Here is a 10,780-nt window from a genome sequence, read left to right on the forward strand (position 1 = left end):
TTGTTGAAATTGAAAACAGTGATATATGTGTACACACGCACACACAGTATATCACGTTGTATATTGCCTTTTACTGCAATTCATTGGGTGAGTAAAATTTTTTTGTGACCAGTAAAAAAGTGGTATTTCTGGAGCCCTGTATAAGAATCCTCATACCTTGGTATGGGCACCTGGTTCCCACCAAGAACATCATTACTTTCAACTTGCCAAAATCATCAACATCTATCAAAGCAGGTTATCTCAGCTGCCCAGTAATTTTCTATATCCCAGACCCTTAACTATAAGGAAGACCACTCAACATATTCCAGAGCAAGCCAAAGGTGGGAAGATGAAAAGGACATTCAAAATATAAAAACAGAACAATTCTTCACTTATTGTGAGGCAGTACCAAAAGTAACAACACCTGGTAAAGTCTCTTATACTGAGAAAGTGTCAGTAGGACCATTGACACATGTGACAATCCCATCTTCTCATAACTACATCCCTGAATGATGACTTGCACGTTATCTCCTTAGAGCTTATTAAAAAGAAAAATTGATATGGACTCACTCTTAAGCCAAAAATGGTCCCACTACATGAAAATCCTCTTATAAAAAAAAATAAATAAATAAAAAATGCACCACTAAAGATCAAAGACGTTACTCCAGACACTTTAATAGATAGTGTATTAACATATCGCTTGGATACCTCCACTCCCCTACAGGATATATATAGTGCTCAAGAGGGGAGCCTGTTTGATGCTACCTTGGATATTTTTCCTGATCAAGAAATGATGGACCCTGGCTGTTCACAGCTCTCTAGAAAGAAAAAAAAATAACTAATGAAAAAACAAAACCTCTCACCACAGGAAGCCAGATGATACATACCAGATTTACATAAAATGAAAATCTCCCAATAATGAAAACTTCCTACTATGGAACTGTCATAGATCTGGCAAAATATCAACAGCATCAAGGTTCTCTTGTAGAAGTATAAACTGATATGTTTTTTTTTTTTTTTTTTTTTTTTTTTTTTCAGGAAACCTGCCTCAAGCCCTCTGGCAGTCTGGAATTACAAAACATAATTGTCATTTGTAAGGGATGGGCCTGCTCATGGTGGAGTTTTCCATCATAGTGGATAATAACCACATCCCCTTCAAGCAAATCCCACTTAACACCAACGTAGAAGCAGTTGCAATTCACTGTCAGGAGTTGGATGATAAATGGGGGTTGTAAATGGACACAAACTCTATGGGAGTAGTGGCCAAACAAACATCAGGGGAAGAGTTGTTTAGCATATGTTCAAAAACAATTTCTCCACCTTCCACACTGAAAATTCATTGCATTGACTGAACTGTCTGCTCTTCCTCCCTCTTCCACTGTTTAAGTGAAAAACTGAAGACAACTTATATGGGAGTGACCATTTCCCCCATGATGTTGACCTTTTTTACATGAACAATCATGAATATCATAATGGAAAATTGAGTATTCGCTTACCCTTAAAGGTAGGTAGGTACTGTAGCATAACTATAAACAACAAAATTGCACAATAACTACAGTAATAAAGTTTTATGGAAGTATAGATATTTCATCCTGAAAATAACAGCATGTCATCAGTGCAGAAACAAGCAAATCAAAGAACAGGAATGCAAGGTACATAGAACAATTGGTTTACCAATTAAAAACAGTTGCTGTGAGCTAGAAATTAATATTAAAATTATTTCTGATGTTTACATAAAATGAGAATCTCCCAAATTTGGGGGGGGGTAATCACATTCAGATTAGGCCAATGTAAAAGAGCTTCACAACTTTCTTTGAAAAGGCATGAAAAGGCATTCATATTTAAAACTGCCTCTATGGAGAAGACAAGCTTCATCCCACCAGACACTGTGTTTAGTGTCAATACTGCAGTGCCAGTTCAGACTGAAGTTTCACGTATTCAATGTAGTATTGATGTTTGTTAATTCTGTTTTCCACAGAATAGCCTGTCTGCCCAAAGTATGTCAAATTACATTCACAAGGAATCTGATAAACACCAGCCAAAGATAGCTACATTGCCAAAAAAATCAACAAATTAATTGTTCCTTCCATATCCCTCTCAGCATGCATGACTATACTAATGCTATCGTTGTTCCTTATATCTGGGGCATCTCGGCAAATATAGCCAGAACTCTAAGTACAATCTCTGCAGTGCATTCAAACCTTATCTGAAGCTGACAGCCCTCATCTGTTCTCCTAAGGATCCTCAACTTCCTCTGTTCCAGGTGTTTACAAAGTTCCTTATTCCTGCAACTTATCTTATTATGATCAGGATGATCTGCTAACATCCGCTTAGAAAAACATAAAAAATATATCTGTTACCATAAGTATTGTCAATCATAACTTCCTGACCATGCCTTGTGGATACCTTGCGCAGAATTACGAGGGGGGGGGGGGGGATTGAAAAGGTTCTGATAAAACGCCTAGAACAAAAAATATTAAAGCAACTGATATAACCACAAGAAAGAACATATCTTAAAACCCTTTAACCCCCATGTTTCATCAAATTGTAATAATTTGTTCTTTTTCTTTTAGGATATACAAGAAGATATGTCAGAGTTTTTGAAGAAATTCGAAGACACAGGGGGTGTGGCCATCATCAAGCTTCAAGAAAAATCTGCAACTGAGATTTGTCAGACTTTGTGTGAGACTTTAGAGGATTGTGCTCCAGCATATCTAACAGTTGCCAAATGGGTGGCCAAGTTTAAAACTGGGCATCCTGAGACAACAGATGCTCCCAGGTCAGGAAGACTTTCAACAGCGATCACACCTGAAAACATCAATTCAGTGCATGCCATAATCCTTGATGATAAATAAATATCAGCCACAAAAACATTGCAAAGTCTCTGGGGGGGGGTATCCACTAACATCTGGACATGCAGAAGCTCTCAGTAAAGTGGGTCCCCAAATGTTTGAATGCCAAACAAAAGAGAGAACATGTGTTGTAGTCTCAAGGGATTTGGGATCATTTTGAGAAATCATGTGCACATTTTTTGGCTCATATATGGCTGTTGATGAAATATGGTTTCATTGCTATGACCCAGAGACTAAACAATAGTCAGTGGAGTGGAGACACAAAGGTTCTCCACAGCCAAAGAAGTTCAGAACCCAAAAAGTCAGCAGGGAAGGTTCTTGCCATTGTGTTTTTAGATATGGATGGTGCGCTCCTTAACAAGTACGTGAAAAAACTGAAACTTATGATAGCAGTTTATTCGACAGCTCTGAAGGAATTGAAGGAGGTACTGAAGGAAAAATTCTGCAGGAAACTGAGTAAAGGCATGTTGTTTTTGCAGGACAACACACCTGCTCATGAAACCCAACAGCCAATGCACAACTTGGGCTTTTAGTGTCTACCTCACCTGCCCTATTTGCCAGACTTGGCTCCATCTGATTATTTCCTATTCCCAAATTTAAAAAAAACTTGAAAGGAATAAATTTACCACAGATGATGTCATATCTGCAGCTGAGGACTGGTTTGTGCAATAAGGTAAAGACTTTCTGCTCAGAGGATTACAAATGATGCAACAGCATTCTAACAAGTGTATAACACCTCTGGGGAATATGTAAAATAATGTTACATGGTCCTACCTCATTTCCTTCATGGTAATTATCACAACTTTTCAGCACACCTTTGTAAATGGAAAACTACTATGCTTCACCACAAAAGAATACAAATGTGAAAGGCTTTTCAGAATCAGCAGCAGATTTATAAAAACTAATATAATTTTAATAAATATGGTTGTATTAAACTTTCCAAGACCTCCTGCCCAACACAGCTAAGGCTATCCAATGGAAACCATAGAAGCCCCCCCCCCCCCCATCAGGGGCACGCCAGCAGCGTCTGATGCCTGTGTGCAAAACTTTAGTCGGTGCCCCTGTACCCCACCCCCCCAATAAAATATCACTTTATAAAAACGTATCAGTGAGTAAAAATGAAATACAAAATATATTATTATAAGTTTATTGAACAAAAAGGAGAAATTACAAAAAAAAAAGGTATAAAAAACAATAAACATACAAGAAAGGTACAAAAACAACAAAAATAATTTGGAAAAAAATAAAGTAAATAAATAATAAATAAATGCTATGACCCAGAATAAAATAAATAATAGTAACTTACAAGTATATAAAATAGGAACATAATAAACATTATTGGGTAAAGAAATAGTTAAATAAATATTTAAACAGAAAGAAAAATCACTTTGTGAATTGAACTTTTCTAGTTTTCATTAATGAAAATTCTCAAATAATATCATGTATATCAAGTTGATATAAGATATCTGACTCTATTGATATAATGGCAAGATGTGAAAGTTTGTCTTGTACCATTGTGGAGCGCAAGTAGTTTTTGATAATTTTAAGTTTAGAAAAGGACCGTTCCGCAGAAGTTACAGATACCGGTAATGACAAAATAATCCGAAGAGAAAAGTTTGGATAAACCGTGATTAAGTCGTTTGAATAAATATACTGAATTACTGACAAAATAAATGGTTGACAGTGTAAAATTTCTTCTCATAAATCATCTGTGTCAATGTCTGAATGATTCTCATGTGTTAATTTTTGTCGTAACTTTTTACAACAAAATAATAAATATTCTTTATTTTGTGAAGTACTTAACAAATACAAAAACTAAAATGAATTCATGTGTTCTTTTAATAAAGTAAATCTTTCCTGCAACGATTGTAATGTTTGATCTATTATGCAGAGAAAAAAAAATTACTTTAAATGAAATTTCAGGATCTACTATATTTTCATTTTCATGTTCGTAATCAAATTGTGTTGTCTTTTTGCGTCGCCTTAGTGGTCTATTATTACAAAATACAGATTCTGCATCAAATTTTGCTGCACTTAATTTTGAGCTTTCTACAATTTCTTTGAAAGTTTTATCAGACCTATAATCATTCTAAAATTAATTTAGAATATTCAATGCATCTAAAGCAAGTTGGAGATTCAGAGATGAAGACTGCAGTATTTTGCTGACAAAATTCACTTTATTTAAAATATCATACCAAATCTTTGGTGTCTTTATTATCCTGGTGCCTGTGTGCATTGCACATATGGCTGGCACGCCCCTGCCCCTCATAGGACTTGAGGCTTTCAGTCTAATCTTTTCCACTTACTGTTTGTGCAAATTTGTGTGTTTTTGCAATTTTAATATCGTTTCCCTGACAATGTCTCAGTGACTAAGACAAAATATAGGAGTGATTAAATGTGTTATTCATATGTGCTGTATTTTATTTCATTAATTCTTATGAGTTCAAACCACCATGTAAGTCTAAATAGTTGAATCCTTCTTTTCACGGATAGTTATTGCCTGAATATAGCATCTTGTATTTGTTGCTCAGAAAAATCTCACTTGTTTTTGTCTTCTTTGTTTTGGTAACAACTGTTCTGTTGATTTGGTACCTAACAAATTGATGCTTCTGTATTTATGGCAGTCTTGAACTCTGCTGAGTTGCGGTTTGCTACAGTAGTTAATTTTTTGCTATTCTCTGTGGTTTCCCCAAAGCAAAGACCAGGAGTGACCTTATTTAACCAGGCGATGTCCCAGCACGCATGAATTCTTTCATATTGTGTTATTTTGATTCAAGCCAGTGAGAATACAATTTGGTCACTTAAATCCCAAATGCCAGCCTGTTCTCATTTGTATGCATTATGCAGGTAGATTTCCTACTAACATAATGCATCACAAAATAAAGACTGGACATTAGATCAAAAATGCTGGTTGGTTTCCATATTCTTTAAAAGGTACCACGGTACTAAAACAGTGGATATATTTACAAGTTATGCACTCGTTTCATTAACAATTGAGCAGATGTTTGTTTTTCATTTATTATAAAATTGATTAATGATTCATCTTTTCTTTTGAAAAAACTGAAAAGATGCTTATATATTTTTGAAGATGTTTCATTTTAAATACTGTTATATGTTTATTTTGTATTTTCAGCCAAATTGTTATGCCAAGGTGATAACTGTAGATGGTCAGAAAAAAATAGTAATCTATTCCAAGCAACCAATTAATGTAAATGAAGAGATCACATATGACTATAAATTCCCCATAGAAGATGAAAAGATCCCTTGTTTGTGTGGTGCTCCTCAATGCCGCAGGTACCTGAATTAAAAACAACTCAAGTAGAGGTGTTAAAGGAACTGATGTTTTTAAAATTGTTCATTAAATGGCAGTACTGGGCATATGTGATAACTTGTAGTAACTGATGCTCCAAGAGCCATCTTCTTGCCCATAATTTCTGCCATACTGTACAGTGTAAATAATATCATCTTCATGCTGTCGACCGTTGTGCTTCAGAATCATCCTCTTAATCCCCATCCCATCCCCTAAAAAATACCAATCTTTATCCACATTGTATAAATAACTGGGCACAGTCTTTCTTCTGTGTATAAATGTGACTAGGATCCCATGTTAACTTGATTGAATGCCGAAGGAAGTAGTGTATATCTCATTTGTATAAAACATATTATTTATACCTAGCTGTTTTGGAACATTATGTTATATAGTAATCAGATGCTCGATTAACACACACATATATGTATACACTGCATAACTGCAAGAACATTTCATTTGTTAATTCATTGTGTTGCAAGAAGAATTTCTAATATGAATGTCTTTTACTGTATCATAAGTTCTACTGAGCTGTTGTAACCAGTGCAAAATTAAGATAAATTTAGACTGATTTTTTTAAGTAATTTTATGTAATTTTAAGTAATTTTGATCCTCTTTTTTCTTTTTTTTTTTTTTCTTCCCCTAAATAATTCATTCTATTAATATTCAATGTTATATAATTTAATATAAATATTACTTGCTGCAAAATGGTGTCTTTAGTATGTGTTTATTTTTGTTAAATCTAAAAGAAATTATAGATGTGATATCAGTTCTCATGCAAAAGAAGAAAAAATTATTTACTGCGAAAAATAAGTATGCATATTATATATTTATCTAAGCATTTTAAAATGATGTACATACTTAAGAATTGTGACAAAGACAACTGAAATTGTTAAGTAAAAAGAATAAATATTATTGTTAGCACTGAATTTTTTGAATATAATGTTTTTGATAATTACTAATTTTATTTTATAAGATTGGTTTATCTCATGGTGTCCATCTTCTGTATAGTATTTGTTTCTTTATTTTAAATGAATACTTACAGATGTTAATTGGATATCTCTAGAAAAAGTTCTAATATTTAAAAAAAAAAAAAGTCAATTTTGCTAAATACTATTTTGACCCATTATTTGTGTATTTGAAACTTTAATTTAGTGATTGTTCATTTGCCCAGTGTTGAAAAACTATTTTCCTTATGATTTAACTACTTAAATTTGATGTACTGAAGCTGCAGAGTTCAAAGTGCTTGCTCTTAAATAACTTTAGTTAATATAGATTTATTTAACATTTCATTATTATGACATTAACAGGAGTTAATATCAGGTGTCACCAGTTTCAAATAATAATATTGATGAATTGTGTTGGAAGAAATCACAGGCAGAATAAGCTGCTGCTTTTTTTTGCTGTCTAATTTTATTCATGAGGACATCAGCAACTTACTAATGAAATGTTGAATAAATGTGCTAGCTGTGTGTAAATTGTGTTTTCATTTATAATGGTCAAACATTAAGCAACCACTGTTGAATGAGAATCTGGCATAATTTTATTTTCCCCTACCTTAGTTAGGAAATATAACTTCTGTACAGTATGAATTTTCTGATCTGTTTTTTGTGGTGTAATCTGCGATTATTTTGTTGCTTTTTTATATTTCACATTGCAATATTAGATGGTTTGTACATCTTCCTTTCTCAGAAGTAAGTATTTCATTCATGATAAATTCCTTTCTACTAAATAAGAAAAATGTTTTATATCAGCAGGTTTCACAAAAAGGTTGCAAAACCTATAGTACATCATTGCTGTATTTGGACAAATGCATATGGTAGGACATTAGTTTAACCTAACTTTTCTCGTTTAACTATCAAGATAGTTTAGTCTCATACTAGTATTACCATTGGATCTTCAGTTATTTTAAAAACAATCATTTCAACTAGGATAAAAAGGTGCTGTGAAACTTATACTATTTTTAATCTTTTTTTCCCTCTTTAATATAAATGGTGACTCGTAAATTTAATCATGGTCAGATATGTCAAAAAAAAAAAAATTTACATTATCTTTTAAGACTGATATAAGCAAAAACATGATTGACTTCCTTAAACACTATTTGATATACACATCAGAATTTCCTGTTGTTTTGTGCTAACATTTTTGAGTGAAATTCTTTTATTTTAAAGCAATAATTTCATTTGTAATTATGCTTTCTTCCAATTCTGTGCTATGGTGCATTTTACCAACTCTCCTTTTATTTTTGTTTCCAGTACTTGAGCAATTTTCCCTACCTCTCAAACATTTTGTAAAACAGATTCCTATATAAATCATGCATTTCCAAGTAATATTAAAGCTGAATCATAGGGAAGATGTTTTTGTTGTAAATACAGGATTTATTCTGCACAACCCAAATATATAGAAACTAAACACACTTTGGTTCATTAGTTTGGACTGATGTGATTCTTTGTGGTTGCTTAATGAAATGGATGAGCTTTATTATTAGACTTAATTATGGATAAAATCATACATTGAAACAATGTACAAATTGCATAACTTGTTATTTCACACTAATATTACATCTGTATATCTAAGTAACTTTCAGAGTGCACAAACAGTAAGGCAGGAATGTTCTCATTATTGCAAGGCTATAGGTGCAATCTGATTCACACCTGTTATACACTGACATATTCTGGAATACAAGGATTAAAATTAATACTAATTAATTTTGATCATATTTTGCTGATATTTACAGAATAATTGGTCATAGTGTATATGATGTATTAACAGTTTGTGGCTGCAGACTTGTAACAGTGAGAAAGAATTACGTTCAGATTGACTAATTATTATACTGTATTCCTTATTATTTTTTTTTTTTATTTAAGCTATACAATGCTCATTCAGAGCAAGCCTTTGCAAATTTCTGATTATTTTCATATTCTGCATTATTTGCTCTGAATGCCTTGGATATATATATATATATGTATGTATGTATGTATGTTAAATTATTAGTGACAAAGTAATTAATATTTCACCTTTGTATGATTTTTTTCACCCTTTTAAAATTGTATATTTTATATTTGTAAAAAAAGGAAAATACTAAAGAACAATAATTTAAGAGGAGGAAAACTATGCATTTAAAGATGTAATCAGTCCTTGAACTGCAAATATGGCAACTAACATATACATCATAAAAATTCTGAATTTTGTCATAAAAAGGTTTTTTTTTTTTTAGTGAAAAAGGCTTACATTTTTGATTGGGGGGGGGGGGAAACTGTCATTCTTTAAATAAACTTAAAAAAAGAAAAGTAAATAAACTTATTTTGGTTATACTTAATTTATATGTATAGCCAAAATATATAATTTGCATGTTTTATATCATCTGTGCTGAATGCTACTAAGCATCAATATTAATACAGAAATATTTTTTGCATAAAACATGCAGTTTATTTAATTTTTTCTCCTCTTGTTGCCAAAAGTCTATTTGAAGATTAGATTATTTTAAAAAATTTGATTCATCTTTATAATTCCTTATGAACTGTATTTAGCATCTTAAAAACAATTTGTTGAAAAATCACTGAAAAGGCATAAATTTTAATCATATTTAGTGCTTGCTGTGCTGTATATAAGTTTAGTTTCGCAGATTGTTATTTTAAGTCTGTACATATTTTAATACTTCGAGAGAACATTCTAAGACTATGAATGCAGAATAAAAGATGTTTGAAATATTAGTAAAATACAATTATTGAATTTTGGTTCTTATTTCTCAATATGCTAAATTAAGTACTGTATTTCAGAATTAAAAATGTTCTTGGTTGGGAATCGTTTTAACAAAGAAGCTTGAACTAAAAATATTAATCTTCCTTTTTACATTACATGTAAAGATAATATCTGATCATAAGGATCCTAGTTGCATTTTTCTTTTCAAGTCAGTTGTAGCATGAAATGAGAAGGAGAACATTGTTTATATGTATGTAACCTTAATGAATTAGTAGCTGTAATTATTCTGAGCTACACAGAGGTGGCTACATGTCATTATCCTTATTACCATGTAATTCACATGTACATATTGCAAATCATAACTGTACTCTATTTCATCTGCTGTTACGTGGTAACACTGTGAAGGGCTTACTGCTGCCCTGCTTTTTTTGTACAATGTTAATGCACACACACATACACATGTGTATATATATATAAACATACATGCACTTGGTTTTATATAACCAGTGTGAAATTATTTGTAGTCTTTATTTATTGATGTCTTAGTGGAATTAACATTTGTCTTCTTATTTTCAATAAATCTCTAGCAACTTCTAATAATACCCTTCCAATTTAAAAAAAAAAAAAAAAAAAAAAGGCTTGAGCAAGGATTGCAGTGGTTTAAAAAAAATCTGAATGCAAATATAGGTTATAAAAATACTTCAAGAATACATGGTACTGTCCAACCACAGATGTGAGAACCTTGGCTGACACAGTGCCATGAAGAGTCGATTCATGTTGAAAGGAATGTAAGGTGATGTACAAATTCGTCACCAACACACGAAATCACATGCTTCATACATAAAATTTTTCAACATATAATAAACACTCATCCCATAAAACGCATTGATTATCGGAATGGATTTGTCTTCTTCAGGGGTTTAGCATCTGTGGTCGGACA

General features: G+C 32.2%; 1 protein-coding gene across 1 annotated transcript in view; it reads left to right on the plus strand.

Annotated features, from left to right (window-relative positions):
* The window catches only part of Set1 (SET domain containing 1), a 318,942-nt gene extending 308,594 nt beyond the window's left edge, over nt 1-10,348 (plus strand). The window contains exon 14 of the mRNA XM_090405939.1: nt 5,965-10,348. Within this exon, the coding sequence (XP_090262065.1) occupies nt 5,965-6,138 (174 nt within the window). The 3' untranslated portion in view covers nt 6,139-10,348. The remainder of the gene's footprint in view (nt 1-5,964) is intronic.
* The last annotated feature ends 432 nt before the right edge of the window (nt 10,349-10,780 follow it).

This window comes from Typopeltis vanoorti, chromosome 16, assembly GCF_054136105.1.
Source record: "Typopeltis vanoorti isolate ZY-2024b chromosome 16, IOZ_Tvanoo_1.0, whole genome shotgun sequence".
Classification (NCBI taxonomy): domain Eukaryota; kingdom Metazoa; phylum Arthropoda; class Arachnida; order Uropygi; family Thelyphonidae; genus Typopeltis; species Typopeltis vanoorti.